This window comes from Hippopotamus amphibius, chromosome 8, assembly GCF_030028045.1.
Source record: "Hippopotamus amphibius kiboko isolate mHipAmp2 chromosome 8, mHipAmp2.hap2, whole genome shotgun sequence".
In the NCBI taxonomy this organism is placed as follows: Eukaryota; Metazoa; Chordata; class Mammalia; order Artiodactyla; family Hippopotamidae; genus Hippopotamus; species Hippopotamus amphibius.
The window spans coordinates 119,298,321-119,326,251 of NC_080193.1; the positions used below are offsets into that span (position 1 = coordinate 119,298,321).

Here is a 27,931-nt window from a genome sequence, read left to right on the forward strand (position 1 = left end):
TACATATAAGTGACAAGTTTATTATCAAGAAACTTCAGTAGGTTTTTTAAAAGACTGTGTTGGTTTTACAAGACTGAAAGGTGACAATCCACGACCGGACAAATATAAACAAAGATAATTAAAATATTAAATACCATCTAAATTAAAAGACCATAATTCAAACTGTTAATTATAATCTTTGTGTCTTGTTAGAAGCAGCTGTACAATTACTCTTCATGAAATTCACCTCACTAACTCATGAAGACTACAAAGCCTCCTATAAACTCAACTGTATAATTTACAGTAATCAATGAGTTTTTTGCACTTAAGCATGCACTATCACAGGAAGCACAAAATCTTATTTACAGGGATTTTTTGTTTCTTTAAAATGTATCTCAAGCATCTTTTAAAGTGCGAGCTACAAATACGCTGTATTCTTAAAGAAAACGGCTTCTAAAGGAAGTATGAGACAGCTATACAATATACTGTCAAGAGTGGTTATATAACTAACCGAAGGAAACCCAGCAGTACCCTGCTTTAGTGTGGCAGCCTTCTCCTTTGTAGTTGAGTTCTTAGCTCTTACTATACTACCAGCCGAACATGTATTCCATTGCTTTGGATACAAGACTTTCATCTTTTTTTGGCGTCTGTCTGTCAGAAATAACCTATTAAAAAAAAACACACACACACAATTGTAAGATTATGGTTTCTTTAGCATCAAAGCCAATTCTACAGTTAACAGCAAATTTAAAAGTGCCAAACACTAAAATGTATTTGCAGCACTGAACTGTATATTTAAAGGTTAATATATGGGCTTAGTTAGAACGTCCTTATGCTCTTGAGAATGGCAAAACTATATTCCTTTGGCAAGGCAAATTACATCTGCTCCTTAAATTAGTAAACTGAACAAACAACACAAAAGTTAAAAGAGATAAGGACTTTAAAAACCAGTTCTAGAATGATCCCCAAATTTCAAAAGAAGTCCAACTGCCCTACTGAAGTGTTTTATTTGCTGTCTCAGGACCTGTGTCTGCAGCTAGACAAGTTCAGAACTCCTGGCTAATTAGGTAGCAGACAATAACATACTGAATGAGAGTCCTAATAACTCTAGCATTCTTCAATAAATATAATGAACTTTTCCTTTAAGCATTTTTTTGAAATAAGTTTTGAAATGGGGACTGGTCAATGTTTTCTTTTGATAACCAAAGCTACTTCCAACCTGAGGTTCTTCATTTCTGACACCATCCAATTTAGTTATCAATTTAATACAGTTTTAACATTCCCTCATGCCAGCGATGTTCACAAGAGAAACTTTTTCTGTATGCAAACATACCTTACAAAAAACTAAAATAACCAATTCTCAAAATGTTTTTTAAAATGGCAAAGAATTTTTTAAAAATTCAAGATAAATTTCCAACTGGCTAAAATTCTAACTTTTAAAAATAGGAAATTAAAAAATGCAAAGTTTATAGATTGCATCAAGACAATCAACTTCAGTAGGAAATATTTAATGGCATAAAAATCAATCCAATGAAAAAGTTAAACATGCTAGGCACTGCAGCCTTTAAAATATATTCTTTTATCCAATCCTTAAAATACCTGATAGTCACTAGTAGAAGCTTTGTATGCTGTAGCAAGAGGTCTCATAGTAGAAATCCTAGGAGTACTTCCAGGTTGGGTTGGTGTACCTAAGGTTTTGATTGGCGGTGTAAAGGCAAGAGATGGAGACGACAATGCACACCTGTCACTGTTTTCCATAACACTCTGGAGAAATAAAGACAAAGAACTTCTCTGTTTATTAACATAATACATATTATCCACTATTACTTACAAAGAAAACTTCATTAAAAGAAGCATACTTTACTTAATCTAATTAACCTTTCAAATAATTTTAGGCTTGATAAAACAGAATGTGCTTGTTAGCATATGAGGTCGAACGCTCAAACCAGAAATCTCATTTGAAATGACCTCAAATATCCTTAAGACAACTACAGACTCTCAAGAGTAAGAACCTCCTAACAAACACTATGGAAAAGCAATAAGAAAGAAAAAGAATTCTTACGGAAACTGAGGCAGGTAGGGCATCAAAGTCCAGTGTTATTTAATACCCAGTAACCCTAAAGTTTCCTCTAGCCTCTGCAAACATCTGCTACAGCACAATGTAATAATTACACAACTACTCAGTGATCCTAGATTACGGTAACAGAAGCCATGTCCACTTCATGTACTAATATGTATATAAAAGCGCAGTGCCTGGTAGGTATTAGAAGTTCACATTTATTTACCTAAGAATGATCATGCTTTTACAAGCCACAAAGAAAAGTTTAAATTGTGCTCAGTATTATTTTACAAGTATACGAATATATAATACTTAAATATTTCAAAACAGAAATGACTAATAAAAAGCTTCAGCTTTTAAAAGTTAACCTTCAGTTACCATTCCTATGAAATATTTCATTCTGAAATAGCACCACTCCTTTAAGTACTTAAAGAATTTGATGTCGCTTTGCACAAAAAAGGGAATGGGTTAAAAGTTAAAAGACCTAGAATGTAGGCCTCACCTTAACAACTCTGGGTAAGTTGCCTAAGTCCTCTTGGCCTCTTCATCTGTAGAGTGAAGGGGTTGGAATGTATTACCTCTAAAGTCTTATAACTAAATATCTTTGACTTACCATAAAAGAGTGCTATAACATCAGCCATCACATTTTAAAAAAATAAGAAAAAGAGGCACAATGAAGTGACATAACCACCCATATTAGTACTTAGATTTGTCCTCTTCATATAAATTAAACTGTTTTGCTTACATCAGGAATAACTTACTTTATCTATACATGGTTTTACACCAATCATGATGGACTCTCCAAAAATTCTCCCATCTTTGCTTAAGGCTTTCCGGGCCTGCAGTTTAGATTGATAACGAATATGCATCCAATTTCCTGTGTTAGACATCTGCAAAAATGAAGTTTTCTCTTAAATTAAAATATAAAGTATATACAATTTAAACTTAATGAGTTCTATTAGGAAACAGAAACATGAAAATAAATCTGCTTCCACTTTTTATTTGATGCCCTGCAAAAAGCTATACTAGGATTCAACAAAAATCTTATTAAACAATTTCAATAGTTACAATTTCTAACTAGTTCTCAAATCTCTTATATAAAGACTATGTGACAAATATTCTCTGAAAGCAAATTAATTCTCAAAGGATAATTGTTTTTTACAAAAAGGTCTTAACACTTGCAATGAAATTTTTAAAAACTGAATTTCATCGACTTGATATTGTGTAGGAGTTAAATAAGTTAATCTCTAATAATAGAAAAAAAGATTTGTGATCTATAACTTCTTGTGCAAGGTAAGATAATTTTTTTAAAAAAGAAAAAGCTCTCTGCAAGCTAAAAAAGTCCTAAGAATAAGACCTCTAAGTCAGAAACATCTTCTCCCTTATCCCCAATAAAACAAGCTCAAATTGGAAAACTTGGCATAATCTTTTTTAAGAGACTGTAAACTATTTTTAAAGGGGGGGGGGTCCTGAAACTCTGTCTTGCTTATCTTCTCTCTTTATTCCTTTTTATCAAATACTTTGCAACTTTCAGCTTTCCAGACTCCAACAGATATAGTCTATGAAAACTTTAAGAAAAAAAAAATTTTTTTAAGTTTGGAAAAAAACAGACAACATTCAGGAGCAAATTTTTCCTTCATTTCACAGGTTATCTTTCCTCAACTTAAGTCTTGAACTGAAAAAAAATTAAGACTTACCACATGTTTTAAGATATTCCCATATTGTGCAAATTGTAATAATATATAGGAAGCAGATGCTTGAGGAAACCTGGGTGGGAGGGAGGAAAATTTGTCCAGTCAACTTCGATAAAACAAATGCAAATTACCTTACAAGTGTTTCAAGATAAACTCCCCCCAACTGCCTAGTACATTTAATAAGAGACCCTGATCATCCTGTTTTCCCCTATATTAGCTAAATCTATTCATTTGCCCATCACCCAAAAGCAAATTATGTTAAAATTAGTTTTGACTCAGCCACTTTCCTCCATCCCCAAACTCCACTTCTGAAATCTCTAAAATTCTACTCTCAGTATCATTGTCATAGTCCTTAGAAAAGTACTATGAAGTTACAGTTGTATATATAACTTATTTTACGGGGGGGTGGGGGTGGGGGAGTGTGTGGAGGGGGTGTGTGTGTGTGTGTGTGTGTACAAGCACATGAGAGGAAGAGGGAGAAGGAAAGGGAGAGAAAGTATGGAGATCTACTACTATGGTTATTAAAGGGGAAAGAATTTTAAATTATATAGACTCATATCAATATATATTGAGCACTTCCAGAAAATTCAGAAATGTATTCCTAAAACAAAAATAAATTCAGAAGCAATATCAATGGTAAACAATCAATTAAAAGGACGGTTACCAAAATTTTAATAGCCATATTTCTGTATGGGAAATTAAGTGATTTTTACTTTCTTTTTTAAAAAGTTCTGTATGGTTTGAATATTACAATGAGATATAACTTTTATAGTCCAAATAATAAAGCTATTTTCAACTTGAAAATCTGGAGTTTCCTTAACCAGTAACTTCAGTTATCTGGAGCTTGGATTAGAACTCTAAAGGAAAAATTGTGAGTCACAAAAATAAATGAGAAACTCCACACACTAAAATCTATGTGACTAACATACTCACTGCATTCAGGATTGGAAATTTATTTTATGTTATGTAAGTCTGGATATAAGATTTCTAACCCCAAAGAAAACAACAAATGAGTCAGGGTGCCTACAAAGCAGAACTAAAAAAAATTAAAATGAAAGGGAGAAATAATGCTTGCAAGTATGGGAGGTACTTGAGAAATAAAACTTAATTCCAAGAGTCTAGGACCACTTTGAGTAGAAACAGTCCAATATCCTAAAAAACAAAAATCACCCTACAATAATAAATGATATTTCATGATGACCCTGAATCAACAGGAAAAAAGTTAAATTATCGAAGGAAGAACACATATATTTTAGATGTACTTCCCTATAAATAATCAAAATAAAATATTATACCCCTTAGAAGAAAATGTTTCTGTTCTTGCAATTAAACTCATATGCAGGGTTACTAAAACATAAAACCAACAAAAAATAAATAGTTGGGAAAGTGTACATCTTAAAAATGTAGGGCTAGCAGAAGTACTTCAAGTAATTTACCCAATTACTGAGGAATCTTAAAAGTGACACCATTACAACTGAACCTGAAAAACACTTGAGAGTGGACAGACAAGTTCAGAAACAGAGAGCCACTTACTTCATGAGAGAATACAAAAATTTAAACACATAAAAGGAAAAAAAAAAAAAAGCAGTCAACCCAACTGCTATGGATATAGGACTGAGCATGAGCTTTCTGGAGAACAGGGAAAGCAATGACCCTGGTTTTTACCTAAACAGAATCACTAACAAAGAATCCTTCTGGAAGGTTACACAAAAACCAGGTGGCAATTACTGCCTTACAAGGGAGAAAAGCTGTAGCTGCAGAAAAAAGTGGCAAGGAAAATGTTCACTATATTCTTACAGATTCTTCTGAATTTTAAATAAATTGAATATATAAAGTCCATTAATATTTACTATGCATTGTTCTTCCTTCAAGGAACTTATATGTTTTTATATTTTTTTACCCCAAAACTAAATATAGTAAGGTCCAATAACAGTATGACATCACACTTTCAGAAACCAACTTCATGTAGAAAAGTATAAACAATCACAGCCTGAAAATAAAAGACCTGGGTTTTTGCTGAAGCTTTACTAACAACTAGATGCAAGTCTCTGAGTAAATCACTTTAATCTCTCTATACTTCAAGTTTCTCACCTGTAAATGATGCAATATGATCTCTAAGATGCTTTAAAGTACTTTCTGGATCCAAAAATCTATTCAAATGCATCTAGGACTGTCATGCACAATTTCTATTAATATTCAACATTCTGTAGCTAGAAAGTACCAACTCTGTGACATAGTATGCATATATATACAAATGAAATTCGATTTATTAGTCCAAAACTGGTTAAGTCCAACATAAGTATAGACACAGTCACAACAAAGAGAGAAAGGAGCTTCCTAAATCTAAAGGGACAACCCTCTTCCAATATCCAGCAAATATGTTGAAGAGAAAATAATCTGAGAAGAGGCATACAGATAAATGATGGAAAAACTATGAAAAATCGAACACTACTTAATACATATATTGAAATGTCAAGGTGGTATGTACTGATGTCTACAACTTACTCTGAAATGTACCAACAACAACAAAAAAGATAAATTAATGGTAGATAAAACAAATGTAGCAAACTGTTAACAACTATAGAATCTAGGTGGTGGGTATATGGGCGTTTGCCGTGCAATTGTTTTAGTTTTTTTATATGTTTGATAATACTCATTAGAAAATGTTAGGTTTTTTTTTTTTTTTAGGCAAATGATCTAGAAACCTTACCCGAACACAGTCACCCAAGTGTCATCGAGGTGATCTTCAGATGTCAGAGAATCGCCTTGAGTATAAAAAGGATCCAACTGGGCAGGAGATAATGTTGGCTTTCGTGGTTGACCAATGTTTGCTGGACTAAACATACTTTGCCCTATATTAGCATATTTAGTAAGTTAGTTACCAATATAAACATCTTGGTTTATTTTAAATCAAAGCTTTAGTTTTAAATAGAAAAGTATATTAAAAGTTGGCAATTTCATAAATAATTCAAAATATGCACTGTAATCAAATAACTATATACTACCATATAATTTGGGAGGAAGTCATTAAAATTTGAGCATAATTTATAATTTTGCAAATGTTTTATTACTTATTACAAATTTGCTAAATATTTTATTAATTTTCAGTTAAGCCTACACCAGAAGGATCTCCAGTCAACCTCAAGGACTTCTGTTGGACTCATCTTCCAAACCTACTTTCATTACGGCAGGCACCTCTGCCTTAAAAAATATTCAATAACTCCTCATTACACACAGAACAAAATCCAAATGCCTTGGTCTCCACAACATAGTTCCAATCTTATTTTTCCAATATACCCCTAAACGGTATCTACTCTAGTCCCTAAGATGTGAATGTAGTTTTCTTTTATTCAGGTCATTTCTATCTGAAATGTCTGATTCTGTTCTTTCTTTTCTTACCCTTCAACAATAACTACCAATTAATGAGTATTTCAAGTCCAACATATCGAGCTAAACACTTTACATGTTCATTTTTATCTCAGAGGCTCTGTCCTATTGAAACCACACATTTCTGAGAAGCAGAGACTATTTTCTTTTCATCTTTGCAGTAGTAATAATGATTCACTCATAAAAGATATATTTTTTCAGCACTTAAATGCACACCAAGCATCATTCTAGGTACTAAAGATACAGTAGTGAACAAGTTAGACCAACGGGACAAAAAAAAAATCTCTAACAGAGCTTAAATTCTAGTGGAAGAGAGACAAATAAATATCTAGTATGTTAGAAAACAGAAAATCCTATAGGAAAAAAATAATAATAAAGCAGAGAAGGGTGATAAGGCATATGCATATACATAGGGGTTAATATCCAAAATATATAAGGAACTCATACAATTCAATAGCAAAAAACAAAGCAATCCAATAAAAAAAAAATGGGCAGAGGAACTGAAGAGACATTTTTCCAAAGACATGCAAATGGCCAACAGGTACAAAAAGGGTGCTCAATATCACTAATCATCAGGAAAATGCAAATCAAAACCAAAATGAGACATCATCTCATGGCTAATCATCAAAGGCTGTCATCAAAAAACACAAGGGATAATTGCTAGTGAGGATTTGGAGAAAAAGGAATCCTTGTGCACTGTTGGTGGGACTATAAGCTGGTACACACACTATGGAAAACAATACAGAGGTTCCTCAAAAAAATTAAAAATAGAGCTACCATATGATGCAGCAATCCCCTTCTGAGCATATATCCAAAGAAAATTAAAACAGGATCTCAGATATCTGCACTCTCATGTTCACTGCAGCACTATTCACAACAGCCAAGATATTGACACAATCTAAAACTCCATCAATAGATGAATGGATAAAGAAGATGTGGTATATATAAACAATGGAATGTTACTCAGCCATGAAAAAGTTCTGCCATTTGTGACAATATGGATGGACCTTGAGGGCATGATGTTCATGATGACATAAGTGAAAAAAGTCAGACAGAGAAAGAAATACTGTATCACCTCACTCTTATGTGGAATGTAACAAAGCAGAACTCATAGAAAGAGTAGAATCATGGTTACCAGGGGCTAGGGGATATGGGGACTTGTTGGTCAAAGGGTACAAACATCCAGTCATAAGATGAATAAGTTCTGGGGATCTGAAGTACAGCTTGGTGATTATCATGAATAATACTATATTATATACTTAAAAGCTGCTAAAAGAGTAGATCTTAAAAGTTCTCACCACACACAAAAAAAGGTAACTGACATGATGAAACATGTCAGCTAACAACTAACACTACAGTCATTTTGTAATACATAAATGTATCAAATTAACACATTGTATACTTTAAACTTACACAATGTTAATTATGTCTCATTAACTCTGTAACAAATGTTAGTTTCCCTTCATTATATTCATAAATTAACCTGTAACAGAAGACCTATGTGTTACTCCAAGAATCAAATGGAAAGACAAGAACTCACAAAAGTTAACTTTTAACAATATATAACTTCAATACTACTATAATTGGCACAAATATTCTTTCACATCTATAGCACAAATATATTCAGAGTCAAATCTAAAATAAAAGACTTGCAGGAATGATGTCTATTCTCTTGCCTCCAAATAGTACCAAACCAAAACTATACCCTCAACAGAATTAAAAGTCAAAGGCATCAATCAAGTAAAAACTACAATGCAACAATGTGATTTTAACTAAAGAGGAAAAACACCGTCATCTAACGATTTCAAAATTGTTAATTCTTTATGCCATACAACTTGAATCCCTTTACTTCATCTGGAGTCGATTTTAGAAACCAGAATTAATCTAATTTAACCCACTAATGTAGCCTTTCCCTAAGGAAAAAAAATACACTTCAGATCACCTCAGATCTACTAGGCTTATTAAAGAATCTATTTAATTCAGAACACCATCCTAGACCCTACTAGAAAACAAGATGCTCAAAACTGACTGTTTATGTTCTGTTGTCAAGTAACCAGGCTAAAAACAATTTAGCAAGCAGAAACCTGAGAAACAAATAGTCAAATATTTTTACACTAGTAATCAAGCAAAAGGAAGCATGAAACAGTTATTAACTCTAGAGAAAACAAAAAGATATACAAGAAGGACATGGAATCCTAGTATATAATATGGCTCAGTCTTAAAGATTTATCTAATTTTAAAATTGAGTTCCTGCTTAAAAGAGACAATACAAAGTAAATAACTGAAAAGAATGTCAAATGGCATACGTGCTATAATACACCTAGCAATTTTTCTTTTTCCTAGTAATTACTCTTTTCTTCATCATCACAGATGCATTTAATAGGTACAAAACATTTCTAAAATGAGGCTGATTTAAAATGAAACACTCCACTTTGACAAGTGTCTGTTAATCAACCAACTTATCTACTATTCCTTTAGGAAATAAGGAGAACATAACCTTAAATAACTTTAGTTCTTACTACAAAGACATGCGTTTAACACAAAAAAGATGGTAAAAAGCATTTTAGTATAAAATCTAAAGCCAATTCAAGATTTTTATGTCCTGTATTACCATTAAGATGGTACAATTTAGTTTTGCTACATCATGTAATAACCTTCAAGCAAGAAATTAAATGAAGGCTCAAAATGAGACAACCATTATGACCTTTAAAAATAAAACACATCAAAATTAAGTCTCAAACGAATACGCAATCTAATTTTTGCCCTGTCAACTACTCTGAAAAACATAATTACTTATACATAATCTAAAACTATTTACATAACTTTAACATAATTGCCCCCCACCTTGTTAATGTTTCATTGCTCCACTGATTTTACTTCCTTTCAATCAGACTTCTGGTACCCACATGCAAGGCTTTTGTAAGATGAAAATAAAGTGTGCCTATTACACCACATCAAATTGAACTGTAATGTGTCTCCCTTGGTAAATCCTACTCAAAGAGTCTTCTTAAGATAAGACTGAAGTGGAGAGCAAAAGAACTTATTACCCTTTATGAAAATGTCTTCACTGCTGCCCCTTTGTAGACACACCCTTCCCCCAGCCCTAACACCTGGCAACCACTCTCTGTTCTCTGTCCCTATAGTTTTTCTTTCTCTAAAATAAATTTATTTATTTATTAAAAAAAAAAGTCTTCAACTAAAGATGCAATTATTTCAAAACAGACCACTAACCTAAATGAAAATAAAAGAGATTTAAAAAAAAGTAGGAAATTTTAAACAGATACATGGCACATGAAACTTGGGATAAAAAAAGGTTCCTGGCAGTGTTGTTACCTTCTTACCATGAAACAAAGTAGCACAATGTATATATAAAGGATTTGGCCTCAGCCCAAAGAGATGTCTGGCCCTTGTCAGGTTTCCAGGAGACAACCTCTAAATCCTAGAATTTCCCTAGCAACAGGAGTGTTTTTGTTATTTGTGGCAGGCCTCTCAACCTCAAGAGCACCTGACAGTTTATGCTAACAAAGTGACTCCTGGTGACGGCAGGTCACACCATAAATACCAACCATGAAGACCATCCATGTTATAAAAAAGTCACCTCTGGGCAGATGAAGGGATGGAGACTGAGTTTAGCCACTTGATCAATGATTCATTCGATCACTTTCATGTAATAAAACTCTAAAGAAAACTCAGGGCATGGAGGCTCCAGTGAGCTTCCCTACTTGCCAATACTCTGTGCACAGTGCCATATACCAATGCCAGGAGGGTAACATGTCACACAAGTTCTTGTTTTCAGCCTACACATCTCTTTCTTTAGATGGTTCTAATTTGTATCCTTTCACTATAATAAAACTGTAACCATAAGTATAGTGTTTAACTAAAAATAAAGTTACCATATGACCCAGCAATTTCACTCCTAAGCATATATCTAGAGAAAACCAGAATTTAAAAGAATGTATGCACCCCAATGTTCACTGCAGCACTATTTACAATAGCCAGGACATGGAAGCAATCTAAATGCCCATCAATAGAGGAATGGATAAAGATGTGATACATATATACAATGGAATATTACTCAGCCATAAAAAGGAATGAGTACCATTTGCAGAGACGTGGGTGGACCTAGAGATTATCACACAGAGTGAAGTAAGTCAGAAAGAGAAAAACAAATATCATATAATATCACTTATATGTGGAATCTAGAAAAAATGGTACTGATGAACTTATTTGCAAAGCAGAAACAGAGTCACAGATGTTGAGAACAAACTTATGGTTACCAAGGGAGAAAAGGGGGGTGGGTGGGATGAACTGGAAGAATGGGATTGACATATATACACTACTATGTATAAAATAGACAACTAATGAGAACCTACTATATAGCACAGGGAACTCTACTCAATGCTCTGTGGTGACCTACATGGGAAAAAAATCTAAAAAAGAGTGGATATATGTATACATATAACTGATTCACTTTGCTACACAGCAGAAACTAACACAACCTTGTAAAGCAACTATACTCCAATAAAAATTAACTTAAAAAAAATTTTTTTAACTAAAAAAAAGATGACTTCTCCCTTTCTTTATTCAGAACACCACCTGAGACATTGTGACTGAATATCAAAGAATTCTTCTTTGGGAAATTTAAGATAAAAGACCTATGTATGCTGAAATCAGAGATTTTCCCAACAAAAATCTACCTAACTGTCCAATCCCCCTACAGTGAAGCCCAAAAAGAGACAAAACAGCCTCTCTACTCCAATTTCCCCCTTCCTACCACTGTTTACACACACACACACACACAGAGGTATGAAGTACCTCTTTAGTGCCTCATTTCATAAAGGCAGAAGAGGTAAAAAAAAAAAGACAGGAAAAAAAACTAGAAGGAAACAAACATGAACGAATAAAAGACCAACATGAACCTCGTTGATAGTTATTTTCCCCATGAAACAAGAAAAGGATGCTACATTTTAAGTACAGAGAACAACAAAAAGATTATTGGAAATTAAAATGACAAAATAAAAAATTATTAGATGAGTTGGAAACTGAGATTGTGGACATCTTTCAGAAAGTAGAATACAGGGGTTTCCCTGGTGGCGCAGTGGTTAAGAACCCATATGCCAATGCAGGGGACACAGGTTCGAGCCTTGGTCTGAGAAGATCCCACATGCCACGGAGCAACTAAGCCCATGTGCCATGACTACTGAGCCTGCACTCTAGAGCCCACAAGCCACAACTGAGCCCACAGTGCCGCAACTACTGAAGCCCATGCACCTAGAATTTGTGCTTCACAACAGGAGAAGCCATTGTAATCAGAAACCTGTGCACCACAAGGAAGAGTAGCTCCCTCTCACCACAACCAGAGAAAGCCCACACGCACCAACGAAGACCCAATGCAGCCAAAAATAAAATAAATATGTAATAAAATAAATCTTTTGAAAAAAGAGAAAGTAGAATACAGATAAAAAAGGCACTCTAACAGAGAAAAAGTAGAAATTTAGAAATATTTGCAATGCTCACAAACAGAAGAAATTCCAGAAAGAGGGAACAGAGAAAACAGGGAAAGCTATTATCAAACATAGGGAAGTTTCTCAGAACTCACGGTGTCTTAATTTAAATGATCCACCAATTCCCAAGAAAAATAAATGAAAATCCCAGACCAAGGCACATCTGTGAAACTGAAAACACTAACCCTACGGATATCTTAAATTTTTTGAAATCAAGCCCCAAAGAACTCAGGAATCATCAATGCAAATGACTCCTGCAAAACACTAGAAGCTAGAAGACAAAGGACAAATGCCAAAATTCCAACCTAGAATTCTATACTTGGCCAAACTAGCAATCCACTCTAAGGGAGATAAAAAGCATTTCAAACTTAAGGTCTTAAATTTAATTTCCCATGCAAGCTTTCTTTTAGAAAGCTACTCAAATATGTTCTTCACCAAAATCAGGAAATAAACTAAGAAGAAAACATGCTAACTAGGAAAAATAGCTCAACTTTAGAAATTTGCTAAGGCAAGTCCTTTACATCATACTGATATACAAAACAGCCAAACGAGAAGCTGAGAATAAGAAGTTCTCTGTTTAAAACAACACAAAAATGTGTTTGAAACTATGAGCATTTTTAAAAAGATAGATATGTATCATAGCAGAACACTTGCTTAAAATAAATGGAGCAAATGGCACATACAGAATTAGACAATGGAAAAAAGAAACAATTATTAACTAATGAAAAATTAAAATTTTACAGGAAGAATAAGTTATAATATACTACTTTGTTGTATAATATACAACACTAAACAGTGCTTACATGATTACAATAATATAAACACTGACAAAGGAATAAAGTGTGATACATTTTAATTATATTCAGATAATGTAGGAGGGATAAGATATAATTATCTTCAATTACCTTAAGATAAACATAGCAATATTAAAAAATGAAAATCAAGAATTAGCAATATAATCATATACTGCCGAGTAATGGGCTGGCTAAGTAATGGCTCTCCAAGATGACTATACCCTAATTCCTGGAACTTGTGAATGTTACTTTATATAGCAAAAGAGATTTTGCATTTATGATTAAGGATCTTGAGATGGGAAGATTAACTAGATTATTCAGGTGGACCCCCAATATATCCACTAACATCCTTACAAGAAAGATGATGTGATGATGGAAAGAGACTGCAGTGATACAATATACTGTGAAGATAAAAAAAGGGTCCACAAACCAAAAAATACGGGTAACCACTAGAAATTGGAAAAAACAAAAAAGCAGGGAAATGAATTCTCTCTAGGGCCTCCAGAAGGAACTAGCCTTACCAACACCTTGACTTTAGCCCAGTGAAATTGGTTTTGGACTTCTAACTTCTAGAACTATAAAAGAATAAATCAGAGTTGTTGTAAGCCACTTAATTTGTGGTAATATATCATAGTAACAACAGAAAGCTAATATTGCATCTCATTTACATAAGTGGAGGTAAATTCCAAAAGAAATAGCTCTAAGATCTGGACTGGCTAGTTCTGAAAGAATAAAGCTAAAGACTGCTGTATTTCATTATAAGTAGATAAGTACTATTTGATTTTTTAAAACAACCTGCATTTATTATTTGACTAAAATATAAAATATTACCCCACCAAAATTAGAGACCAATCAATCATACTATGGCTAGTCTGGCATGAAACTAAATAAATTTGGGTGACAAATTTTAAAAAGTTTATGTGGTAGGCAGAAAATGGTCCCCCAAAGATGACCACGTCCTAATACCCAGAAGTTGTGAATATGTTACATTACATGGTAAGAAGGAATTAAGGATGCTATGGAATTAAGATTGCTAATCATTTCATCTTAAACAAGATTATGCTAGATTAACAGAGTGAATCCAACAAAATCACATGAGTCCTAAAAATGGGGAAGGGAAAAACTGATGTGAAACAAAGATTCAACTAGCCAGTGCAGGCTTTGAAGATGGTAGGGAGCCATGAGCCAAGAAATATGGGCAGCTTCTAGAAGCTGGAAAGGGGGGAAAAAAACAAGATTCTCCCCTAGAGGCTCCAGAAAAGACAGTAGCCCTACTAATATCGTGATTTTAGCCAACTGAGACCCATTCCAGACTTCCAACTTCCAGAATTTTAAGGTAATAAATCTGGCTTGTTTTAAGCCACTGTAATCTCTGACAATTTGTTTCAGCAGCAGTAAGAAACTAATCTAGATTAAGGTTAGTTTACTCAATATTATCAAAGAAAAACTACACCATGCCAAGTTGGACACAAATGTTCCAACCCTCATTTGGTGCCTCAAAACACAATATACACATATGAGTTTCCTCTGTCTGCTGTAACAAACTACCACAAACTGGGTGGCCTAAAACAACAGAAATTTATTCTCCCACATTTCTGGAGGCCAGAAGTCCAAGAACAAGTTTTCAAGCAGAGTCAAACACCTGTCGAAGGCACTAAGAAAGAATTCACTGCTGGCCCCTGCAGCTTCTGGTGACACTGGTTAAGTTTTAGTGTTCACTGGCTTATGGCTACAACACTTCAATGTCTGCCTCACTTCATATCATCTTCTGTATGTCTCTCCTATCTGTGTCAAATTTCTCTGTGCCTCTAACACTTGTGATTGGATTTAGGACCCATCCAGGTAATTACCAGGATTATCTTCCCCTCTTTTCCTCTCTCCTTAACTCTCTAAACTCTCCTTGAGAGCTACCCCTCTCAAGATTCTTAACATAAAGCAATATTCAAGGTTCCAGGAGTTAGAATGTGAACATATCATTTGGGAGGCCACCACTCAACTCACTACAACTTATATCCATCAACTTACTCAGTCAACCAACATTTACTGAGGTCCCTTTATACCCAGCTGATGTGTAAACAGTGAAGATATACAGAAGGAATCTCTGCCCTGAAGATCATAACCCAGTAATGGAGAAAGATAAGAGCCTAGCAGAGAAGGCTTTATAGGTCCATATACAATGAGCAGCTAACCCTGATCAGAAAAAAAAGTGTCAGGGAAAGGTTCCTCACAGATAAATTAGTCCTTTATCTGCCTTTCTGGGAACACTATCAGAATTCTGATGTCCTGGCATCAACAAAAGCAGCCAAAAACTGCTATAATCTAAATATCACATTTAACCTGTTAACAATATGCTAACACAAATAAGAATTCTAGTTCAATACATATAAGTGGTATACCACTTGAGAAGAGAGCTGATAGATAAATGAAAGAACTTCTCAAGAAATTTTTTTAATTAAAAATAAGATGAAAGTAGAGGAATATTTAAATAGTACCCCCCAAAAATTGAGGGGTGAGGATGGGGAAAGATAGGGCAAACATTCAGTATTGTTTACCAGGGGCAATAATGGTTGAAAACAGTTTCTGAAATTCTTTAATCTAGATTTCCCACTTTGTCATATGGCCAAGGTTTTCCTGCACCAGAAATAAGATTCTAAAAGAGATTTTTAACCTCAGTTACAGAATTATTACTAACCAAAATCTCCTTATTGGACAGGAAGACCTAAGCATAAAAGAGCAATTCACACCATTAAACCCTGTGACATCTCTTTATAAAAGTTGCCAATCTCAGAAAGTTGACACAAAGTATACAAGAAATTTTCATTTACTTAACACTAAATGTAAGAGTTTAAAAAATAGCTCTAGGGACTTCCCTGGTGGCGCAGTAGTTAAGAATCCGCCTGCCAATGCAGGGGACACAGGTTTGATCCCCGCTCCGAGAAGATCCCACATGCCGTGGAGCAACTACGCCCGTGAGCCACAACTATTGAGCCCATGTGTCACAATTACTGAAGTCCGCACGCCTACAGCCCATGCTCTGCAACAGAAGAAGCCACCACAGTGAGAAGCCCATGCATCGCAACAGAAAGTAGCCCCAGCTCACAACTAGAGAAAGCCCGCACGCAGCAAGGAAGACCCAACACAGGCAATAAATAATTAATTTTTTAAAACATAGCTTTAAGTGAAAAGTCTTCATTTTCCCTCTCAATTTTCTCAACTCCTTTTTTCCATTTCTTGTTTAATATTGACCATGCATGATAGTCCTCATGCCTATCACATCTTTTCAAAAGTACTCTACACACACACAAAAAAAGTATTCTTTTTCACTTATGCCCCATTAAGATGTTCCATACATAAATTCCTTAAACTCAAAGTAGAAGCAGCAGTGGCTCCCAGGGGCCAATTTATGACAGGTATCTTTTTGTATCATAGCTCTTATATTTTCACATATGATTTCTAAAATTACAAGAACCTCAAAGAAGTTACAGTACTAGAAAAAATAAATTAACAAAAGGTTTATCTTTAATTCTGTACTCTTCCACTTGACAGCAGTAAGAATATGATAATTCATGTTTTTCAGACAACTAAGAGATCCTTTAAAGCATAAAATACATTACTTAACATTATGTGCTTTTGCATTTTCAATGTCTATGGGATCACTTACTGACTCAACCGAATAGTCACTATTATAGCAAATAGCCACAAAGCAAAGCGTTATCACATAACAAATCACTGCCATCTACCTATCTGATCAGATTAAAATTGTTAAAACCTGAACTAATTTCCCTAGGGCATTTCACCTCAAGTATGTAACTGAGACAGAGGGGACAGAATTCTAAAGACATCACCCCAAAGTTTCTGTCCCCTGGTTCGACTGAGTGGTTAATTAAAACTCTAATCCTGGTATTACTGTGAAGGGACTTTACAGATAGAATTAGGTTATTTATCAGCTGATCTTTAAGATCTAAAGAATTAACCTGGATTATTCCAGTAAGTCCAAAGTAATCAAATGAGCCCTTTACAGCAGCAGATGGCAGAAAAGTTAAATCAGAAATACAATAGAGGAGAGAGGTCAGAGAGATTCAAAGTATAGAAAAGGACTTGATCTGCCATTGCTGTCTTTGAAGACAGAAGGGGAACCGTAAGCCAAGGAATGAGGGCAGCCTCTAGAAGCTGAAAACAACCTACAGGTGACAGACAGCAAAGAAACAGAGACCTCAGTCCTACAATGACATGGAACTGAATTTGGCCAACAACCTGAACACAGTTTCATCCACAAAACTTACAGAAAAGATCAGAGCTCTGCCACCCCCTGACCTCTAAACCAAAGAACCAAGCTGTACCCAGACATCTAACTTATAGAAACTATGAGATAATAAATGTATGTTGTTTTAAGCCACTAAGTTTGTGGTAATTTGTTATGGCAACAATTTAAAACTAATACAGATTTTGGTACCAAATAGGATGCTGCTGTAACAAATACCTAAAAGTGTGGACCTGGCTTTGGAATAGGGAAGTGGGTGGAGGCTGGAAGAAATTTGAGAAACATGATAGAAATAGCCTTGAACAAACAAGCAGTAGAAATCTAGACTTTTAGAATACTGCCAGTCATGGCTCACAGACTGCTTGAAGAAATCAAGATTTGGAGGATAAAAAGATCTAACTTGTCATTGGATATTACTTTTGTTATCCATCTTGCCTTTAAGCAGGAGTGCTTAGCACATTTCATCTTATATCATTGTCCCTTTGGTTCATTTAAATCTACTGTCTTGCTATTGTTTCTTTTGTTCCATCTGTTTTTGCTGTTGTTCCTCTTTTCCTTCTTTCCTGACTTCCTTTATGTCTAAGCCACCACCATCTCCCACCTGGACTAATGCAGTAGCCAACTGTCTGGTCTCCTTGCTTCCACCCTGTCCCTTACTCCAAAGTCTATTCACATCACAAGAACAGTCTCATCCTATTTTTTCTACCTTTTCTGGGTAAAGACCAAATGTTACAATGACCTACAAGGCCTTGTTATATCAGCCCCCATTACCTCCTTGACCTCAGCCCCTATTAATTCGCCCCCTCATTCACTCCATTTCACACTAACTTGTTTACACTTGTTTGAACACCCCAGACACAATCCCTCCTTCGTGCCTTTGTACTTGCTATCTCCTCTGTTTAGAAAACTTTCCCTAAATGTTTTTGAGCAAATGTTACTTTTCCTGTAACTATTTGTAGTAAGTAGAATAATGCTTCCCCTCACCCCCAGATGTCCATGTCCTCATCCCAGGAACCTGGGTGTGTTACATTACATGGCAAAGGAGAATTAAGGTTGCAGATGTTAAGACTGCTAATCAGCTGACCTTAAAATAGGGAGATTATCCTGGATTATCCAGAAGGGCTCCAAGTATTCACAAGGGTCCTTAAAAGAGACAGGGGGAGACTTGACTGAGAAGAATGGTCAGAGAGATACAATGTTGCTGGCTTTAAAGATGGAGGAAGGGGATCACAGACAAAGAAATGTGGGCAGCCTCTCTAGCAGATGGAAAAGGCAGAAAACAGATTCTTCCTAGAGCCTCCATAAATTAATACAGCCTACCAATGCCCTGATTTTAGCCCACTGTGATCCATTTCAGATTTCTCACCTCCAGAGCTGTAAAATAATACACTGAATTGTTTAAACCACTTTTAAGTTTGTGGTAATATATTATGCAAGCAAAAGAAAACTAATACACTACCTTAGTAAATATAAACCCTCACTCCCTACTTCCCTTTGCTGCTTAATTTTCCTCCATAAATATATTACTTTCTAACAAACTATTTAATTTACTTATAAATGTAAATTCTATAAATAAATGTAAGCTCCATAAAGGTAAAGATTATCTATTTTGCTCAGTTTCCTAGGGCCTGGTGCTTGGTTATGTGCTCAAATATTTATTGAATGAACATTTGATAGATTATAAATATATAAATATGTTAGAAGAGTTGTGCTTATAATGACGCTGACCATGATAAAAATACCATTAATCTTAAAGAAAAATGGGATATAATCAGTGGCTGTTTGTAGTCAATGACATTTAGATTTATAGCTACGCATTAATATCTCTCAAAACATCTTTATTATTCAGTCTCTGTATTCCTCTTCTCAATTGCAACAACTTTTCTAAAATTACAGTTCTTAATAATTCAGGAGATACTATTAAATGCGTAATTTTTTTTAATTCTTAATATTTTTCAGTAGAATATCACATCTATAAGTTCAGAAAAGAATCGATATACAAATAAATATTTCCTTCCTGAAGGAAGTTACTGACATTTGAGAAAGTCTCCAAGTTTGAAATGTAAAAGACAAAATTTTGGCAATTACCAACAAAGGTCTTATATTATCCTCAAAGAGTAAAGAATAGTCATTGGTGTTAAAAGGCATTGCTTACCTGTTCCAGGAGTAGCTGTCATAACTCCAACAAGAGGACTCTGCATTACTGAAATATTTGCCTACGTGAAAACAGAAGAAAGCGTTCAGGTAAAAATGCAAAGTTCTAACCATAACATAAACACCGGAAGTGTTGAAGATACATTCATCAGACAACTGAATGTCTACCAGGTATTGGAAATGCATCTTATTAGCTCACAATTGAAGGGTACTCTCTAAGTTTGCTTTTTTTTTTAAGTTAAACAATATTAATCTAAAATGCCGGGCTCATTAGCATATTATATGTTTAATATAAGAAAAGTTGCATTAGGTAAAAAGACATTATTTTTAGTAGACAGTAACACTATTTCATTTTAGTTCCTAAGATACAATATTTGAAATAACAGAGATAATGGTGATTCTTCAAATAATCAAGTTCACATTGGAAAATAGAAAGATGGCAAAATTGTATTTCTAAGTTGACATTTACAAACCACGAAATACTATAGATTCAAATCAGTCTACACAGTAAAAGACAGCATATCTCTGCCTCTTCTAGTAAAGTAACAAAAACTAGTCCCTTTAAATGTGAGAAAATTAAAGTAGTTAAAAGTCCTTCTATAAACAAAAACAACAGTATCTAATCAAGAATGAGAAACAGACTCTTTCATTAGAAGTAAACATACAGAGATAAACTCAGATTCTGATTAAACTAATAAATTCTAAAATCTGGCTATTATCCAGCAACCAGACCAAATGTTGAGAGATCGTTAGGAGGGATACAAAATGCATTGTTCAATTCTTCATGACAACTTCTTTCATGGTTAGAGAGAGGCTGACCAAAGTTTTAGGGGGTAAAACTAATTTGGACTTTTAATAATATTCTTAACCGACTTTTGAGTCAAAAACTTTCTCTACAAATTATGACCCACAAGAATTTTAAACATTTTGAACACAGCAATAACTATAAACTACTTTTCATGTATTATGAGAGGAATAATGAAAACTGGCATAAATTTATAAGCCAGAAGTCCTCATACCAAACTAAACATCAGATTTACCCTATCAACCTTTAGAAATAAATACTCCAGGCCAGAATATTCTGGATATAGTTAAGTTTATAACACCAATGTTCAAATATAACACAAGCCACACAAGTAACTGCTAACTTTCTAGGAGGCACGTACATCTCAAATCAGTATACAACTAGCCACATTTCAAGTGTCAACAGCCACACTTGGCTAGTAGCTACTAAGCTGGACAGGAGAGCATGTGTAGAAGTGTTGGAAAGAGAAAGTAATCTGTTTAACACAATGAATTAATTTTGACTTGGGTGATAAATAGGCCTAGTATGCCAGGCATATCAAGCCTTTAATAAAAATTTACTGAAAGATTTTTCTACTTCTCTTAAACTTGCCAACAAATATGTTATATTTGATTTAGGGAAAGACCATAAAATATTTCTCCAAATCAAACAGCAGAAATGCCTTTATACAAATAACTTATCAATTTAGCTGATACACTTTGTTTATACATCCTACTAACCATAATAGTAATCGGACAGAAAACTTTTGACTATAAAAGCTACTACACTTCTTACTTAAAAGAAAAATCCATACTACCTTTCAACTGGCAATCAAGAGTAGTCATAGTAGTATTAGCACAATATTGTTCTCATAAACACTGGCTCTAGATTCAAGACTGCCTAGGTTCAAAATCTGGCCCTACTAGACTAGCTGTCTAACCCTTGACAAATTACTTAGGCTTTCGGTGTCCTAGTTTCCTCAGTGACAAAATAAAACTCATAAGAGCCACCTCACAGATTCATTATGAGGATTAAATGAGATAATACGTGGGAATTTATAAGATCAGGGAGTGTACACTGTAGGTGCCTCATAAGTACCGGATACTTTTTTGTGCTATCAGTCCCATTAAAACAGAGAATCTCTACCTTGCATAATTTATGACTGAAAATAACACCATCAGAACACCTACATTTACACCAACCAAAACAATATCACCATCAGAACACAAACACCAGGAACATACTAAACCATAAACATGCAGGAGGAAGTGTTTTTAGTAAAATAAGTAAACAGTGAACATAGCTCTAAAAGGATATGGGTCTTACATTAATAAAACCTAAAGCTATCTCTAAAATAAAGACCTCAAATCATTACAAGGTGCCTCAGATCTGGTTTAAACCCTGAATCTTCATTTGTTCTTTCACAAAATTATGTATAAATATTGAACTTTTTAAACAATGAACAATTTAAATGGTAATCATTTCTACATGTTTATTAAGGAGATTGGAGGCATGGACAGGTGAATAGGCACACCTTTAAAAACCACAGAATTACCTATATGAGAAAATTACCTGAGTTCTATTACATTTCTAAGTCCATTTCATGATAAACACGATTTAAGTAGACTTTGATAACTGTCCCTAACACTTATTCTGTGCAATAGAGTTCACTAAAATAGACCTTGGAGAAACATTTCAAATTACTGACACTCACTGTATAAGCACATAAAAACGTGCAATAAGGATATGTATGATCATGAGTGAGGATATGTTTATCACCTGTCTTCTTGAAGTCAAAGGTGCTGATCCAAGTCCTGGGCTGGAAATATCATCATATATACTTCTAACTGGTGGAGCTCCACTTTTATCTTTATGAGCTGGTACAACTGGCTGTGGTGGTGACCCACCTAACAATGTACAAAAAATATTATCAGGTGAGAAAACAAAGAAATCTTCCATCTTTCTGGCAAGATCCTTTAAATTAATATTTTTAAAATAATGACAAACTCCTGTCTCCCAGTGCTTCTCAAACCTTAATACACACAAGAGTCCCCTGGGCATCCTATTAAAATTCAGATTCTGTCTCAAACCATGCGGGATGGAGCCTGAGATTATAAATTTCTGACAAGCCCCCAGTGATGCCACTGTTGGTGATCCATAGACTGCACTTTGAATAAAAGGTTCCCAGAATAAGTAAATAGAGACTTTAGTTTTTACTGAATACATGCAACTTGTTTTCTCTACAAAATGCTTAACATTTCAATAAAAAATTTGATCCTATTTCTCACTTGAAAGCAGATATTAAACAGCTCCAGTTTGTAAACACTTGAATGTAACCTTTTAATGTGGAATTTGACTGTCAAATTCCCATTCACGTTTCTCACAGCAGAAATATATTTAAGTATACAAAAAGCATACAGGAAAAGAACCAACTTTGGGGGACAGAGATGTCTTCGTTAAGTCAGAGAATCAGCAATGCCAAGTACTGAAGCAGTCCAGGCCCTCTGTAAGTCTAATGTCTGAGCTTAGACAGCACACCATAAGCTATTTAGATTAGAGCACAGGCTATAGAACAAGACTGACCCAGGTTTTAACCTCCTGCTGTCACTAACCAGTGAGCTTCAACAAGTTCTATACTTCATTTAGCCTCAGTTTCCTCTTTTGAGAAATAGGGATACTAGTAATTACATTTTAGGACTGATAAAAGAATGAAAATAACACATAAAATGCTTAGCATACTGCCTGGATCATAAACACAATATATGGTAGCTACAATAATAAAATAATACACTTGAAATATCTAAAAAACAAAAATCTGTCCAGAACAGTGTTCTTAAGGGAATCACTTCAAATATAACATAATTCTCCCTGATCAATCCCAGCCCCTTCCCTACCCCCCCAAAAAAGATAATAAACCACTTTAACCAAAATAATACCTTAAGGACAATTAAAGTAAGAAGAATTTCCATTTAAACGTCTATTAAAAGGACATTAGCGCACATTTGGAATTCAACCATTTTTTATGGCTCTCACTCTCATAAATCATACCTCCAATTTATCTTTTAAAATATGTTTGCTAAAAGAGTCCTGTAAGAGATACGTTTCATTTACAAAATATTTTGTGCTGGCAATTGCAAATCATAATTTGTGCAGCAAGTCCTTTCACTAAACACACTATAAGTGAGACTCAATTTGCTGCAACTAGAAGTAGAATTCACATCTACAAATTTTCAAATTACATTTCTGACTGAATATTTGCTATTATTATATTTAAGATGAATGTTTTAAACTGAATTCAGCTGAAGTTAAATGAGCCTATTCCCCTCCCCCACCCACACATCAACATCTCTGAAACAGGAATAATTTACAAAAAATGGCAAACAGTGTTGTATCATATTTAGTGTTTTTCTTTCCTAGTGGTACTTAAAATAACAGTGAGTTTTACAATCAATGGCATATTAAATTGAATAAAATGTAGTATGCATATTTTTAGTGAGTGGTTCTTCGAATTATAGTAACATATTGCTTATACCTCTATTCCAATAATCTTAAAATAAAAAATTTTAAGACACTGCTTAATTTTTTTAAATAAATGTGTTTTGAGGGTGAATGTTGCACCACTACCCTTTTTAAAATTCTAGTACATGTATTAATAGTTCCTATAAAACTATTTTAAGCAATTTACCTACCTGCAAGTAAAGGTGATCTCATTTCCATTACTCCTACTGAAGGGCCACTAATTGATCGAGGTTGTGGAGTCACTGGAGCTGGTAAATCCCCCATTAAAAATCCAGGTAAGAACTGGGCATTAACCCCTGGCTTTGGAGATGTGGGTGAACCCAGCATCATTGGTTCAGATCCTAAATGAATCAGAAAATAAAATAATACAAAGAAAGAACTTCAATGTAACAATAACTAACAAAAAGATACAAAAATCCTGCACAATGTTGAGAATTTAATAAAACTGTTAAATATTACAGAACCATAGTTAAATTTATTATTTTAAAAACCAATAAAAATTATTTCTAGAATAATGTGAAAGTATTTTGTATTAACAAAATAATATTTGACAGCTGTTTTTGTTTATATTATTTCATAGATTTAAGAATCAACACTTTTTTTTTTTTTTTTTTTTTTTTTGGGCACACGGGCTTAGTTGCTCCACGGCATGTGGGATCTTCCTGGAGCTGGGATCAAACCCGTGACCTCTGCATTGGCAGGCGGATTCTTAACCACTGTGCCACCTAGGAAGCCCAACATTTATTTTTTGATTTTAAAATTTTAGATTATCTAAAAGAAAAAAAAATCCCACATACAGAATAACTTCTTTCCATTTCTGGATCGGCTTCTACTATGTAACAACCGAAAAGAAGAACAAGGTGCACTAGTTACACAAAGTCTAAGCAAATCAAACACAGTAGGTTTAGCATGCTGTATGTCCCATTTTTCTTTCCCCATACACAACTTTAAGTCATTTCTGTAATAAAAGTGTAATCACACACACATTAACGAACATATGAAATAACAGTGATGATTAGTATACCAACTAAGAATCATATTGAAAAGATTTGGAAATGTTATGTTTTGGGTCATTTATTAAAACCATTCATTTGAAAGTTAGGAATAACCAATAAAAGTCTCCCTAATGTAAAACCAATTTAAGAAGAGAACTGATACTTCATGAACATCAATTCAAAATTATTTTTCATAATTTATAGGGTAGCTTTATTATTATTCCAACTATGAAAATAAGGAAGCTAGAACTTCCTCTAATTTCAGAACAAAACAGGGCAGGCAGTAAGGAAAACAGGGGCTCTGGAGTCAGAGACCTAGGTTCCAGTCTCTTAGCAAAATGGATAGAATTGTAGCATCCACCCACAGAGCTTTGATTAGAGTCACAGCAAGTAAAGCACTTATCTCAAGTAAAGCACTTATCTCAAGTACCTAATATACAGTAAGTATGCACCAAATAAGTCATTATTATTATTCTAATAGTATCTTGTAATAGCCAAAACCGAGGGACTGATATATACATGTAGAATTTGCAATTTCTGCTTATGAAAATTTAATTTTCCAACTATCTGACAAGTCTGAATGTGATTCATGGCACTCAGAAAGGTCAAACATTTGGTATGTTATTTATATGGCCTTTATTAACTATTCCTTAACTTCTAAACAGCCTCAAAAATGTTTCTTGATATCCAAATGCTGTCAATTATTTACTCTTCCTCTTATTTCTAATTATAGTAGACCTAGATATTAACAATGCAAATATATAAAAAAGGAAAAAGGAAAAGAAATTCAGGAAAAAAATAAAGCAAATACTGAAATAAGGTGTGAAGAGCTGTGCTACACTGTAATTACTTCAAAGTGCTAGTTACGATGTTACCACAGTACTATCACATATTTCCAAAGAGCATAACACTAAAATCAAACCAAGTCTAAACAAAAGCATATTATGAACACATATTTGTAAACTAATAGTAATAAAGGTATTACAAAGTTTTAGATACCACCAACTACATTCACTCTCCAAACCTCAAAAGAAAAAATATATATATATGGCAAGTATAGTAACAATTAAGAAAATTTCTGACATATTTGAACATATATTGTGGTACAGTAGAAAGTAACAGAGCCAGGAGGGCACAAAGGGCTCTTAACGAACTGTCACTTACCATCCATCCCTCAGGCTAATTTCAGTTAGAAAGCTATACCTATGGATCCTGCAAGTCTTAAATTCCATTTCACATTCTGTACTCCTAAAATGTTAAGTGCTGCGTCTTACTCAGCTAGTATTGTTTCTTTAAGTAACCATTAGTTTTAGTATACCACTAGAGGCTGGAAAAATGTTTATTCCTCATCTGGACTATCTGCAATACGTGAACTTGAACAATTAATATCAACGAATGTCAGATTTCTGACCAGGGGTTTATTCATATTTGTAAGCCCAAGAAATATATACTCCAAAATGTTTTTGTGAGTAGAAAACTTTGGAACTGGAAATGAAAAGTTTTTTGACCTCTAAAATAATACAAGACATAAATACCTAAACCAAGTTTAAATGTAGCTCAGTATCTCCATTGATATTATGCATTTAGTTTTTATAATACTAAAACAGACCAAGTAACTCTATCTTCAAAAGAAACTTATTTTGCACAAAACAGGGCAAGCGTTATATATCCCTCAACTTTAATAAAACTCATTCTACAGATACATATCGTGCACGCTCTCCTTTCCAAACTCAGAAACTTGTAGCCGAATTTTCAAATACATTCCTGTGATAGTAGACGGTTTATACTCTGTTGTAAAATATTCGACGGTTCTCACAAATCCCAAAACTCAGCAGACACAGACAAAAAAAAAAACAAAATAAGACATCCTGCTAACTTGACAAGATTTTTTATCTCAGCAATGCCCCCCCCATTAAATAATGGTAATAATTTTTTTTCAATCATTACGTGACCGATAGAGGAAAAGACCTCCTACAATACTAAGCCATTTTCCCAAAACGGGGGAAATCGAGCGAACTCCTGGCTTCCTATTAAGGATAGTATCTCAAAGGCTGCCATCACCTGGTTAATTAAATGTGGTTCGATTCAAGCTTCCATTAAAAACAGATTCCTCCTGCAAAGCCCGGGGGAGGAAAGGAATCAAACAGGAACTAGAAGCCTAGGTGACCAAACAGCGGTGAAAGGTAACCACACTCCAGGGCACCGCCCACCCACGTGTTCACAGGTGAGTTCCTCTCCAACAACGCTTCGCCGGAGCCTGGAACCCAACATCTCATCTCCCGCGCTGGCGGAGTCTTAGGTATGGACAGGTCTGGTTCCCGCGTGTGGGGGCACAAGACGGCTTAGTCACCACAAGACCGCCGTTTCTTCGCCCTCCTTGGGGCCCGCAGCCTCCGGAGCCGCCCTGGTAGCGACTGGGTGGCGACGCTTGGAGTAGGGGGCGGACTAGGAACTTGGGGGCGAGCCAGAGGCTCCCCTTTGCAGCTGAAGTTAGCAGACGGGAGCCCTATGATTACCGCCTTTCAAGCTTGCCCGCTTCCCAGCTTACGGTGTGTATCGCAGTGCTGGCGAGGAAAAGCAGTTTCTTACTCACCCAATGTGGGCACCTGGGGTTCCACCGCAAAGGCTGCCATCGCAGCACCAACGACACTTCGCTCCGGACCTTCCCGATTTTCAAAAATGGCGGAAACTCTCCCCACGGGTAGGGGCGCGCTACCTTATGGGGTTGCGTAACTTCCGGACATGCGCTGTACCTAACTTGTGGCGCCGGAGCCGTCATTTTCGAATAGGGCAACAGTCTT

The 27,931-nt window shown here is 34.8% G+C and overlaps 1 protein-coding gene across 2 annotated transcripts; it reads right to left on the minus strand.

Annotated features, from left to right (window-relative positions):
• NUP35 (nucleoporin 35) lies at nucleotides 1–27,829 on the minus strand. Of its 2 annotated transcripts, none has more exons than XM_057747167.1 (9): nucleotides 27,724–27,829; nucleotides 24,306–24,476; nucleotides 22,396–22,523; nucleotides 19,834–19,894; nucleotides 6,443–6,584; nucleotides 3,736–3,805; nucleotides 2,800–2,928; nucleotides 1,579–1,743; nucleotides 1–644 (listed from the first exon to the last, which is right to left on the minus strand). In XM_057747167.1, exons 1-9 carry the CDS (start codon nucleotides 27,761–27,763, stop codon nucleotides 567–569), a joined length of 984 nt encoding a protein of 327 aa, XP_057603150.1. In that variant the 5' UTR covers nucleotides 27,764–27,829; the 3' UTR covers nucleotides 1–566. The 2 variants fall into 2 exon arrangements, with proteins under 2 accessions (XP_057603150.1, XP_057603151.1); XM_057747168.1 differs by lacking the exon at nucleotides 27,724–27,829 and adding an exon at nucleotides 27,192–27,266.
• Between the last annotated feature and the right edge of the window lie 102 nt (nucleotides 27,830–27,931).

Coding starts and splice junctions, on each gene's coding strand:
- NUP35 (XM_057747167.1), bottom strand. CDS start 27,763: ATGGCAGCCTTTGCGGTGGAACCCCAGGTGCCCACATTGG. Junction 24,477..27,723: donor ACCCCAGGTGCCCACATTGG/GTGAGTAAGAAA, acceptor TGATTCATTTAG/GATCTGAACCAATGATGCTG. Junction 19,895..22,395: donor CTTTGACTTCAAGAAGACAG/GTGATAAACATA, acceptor GTTTTCACGTAG/GCAAATATTTCAGTAATGCA.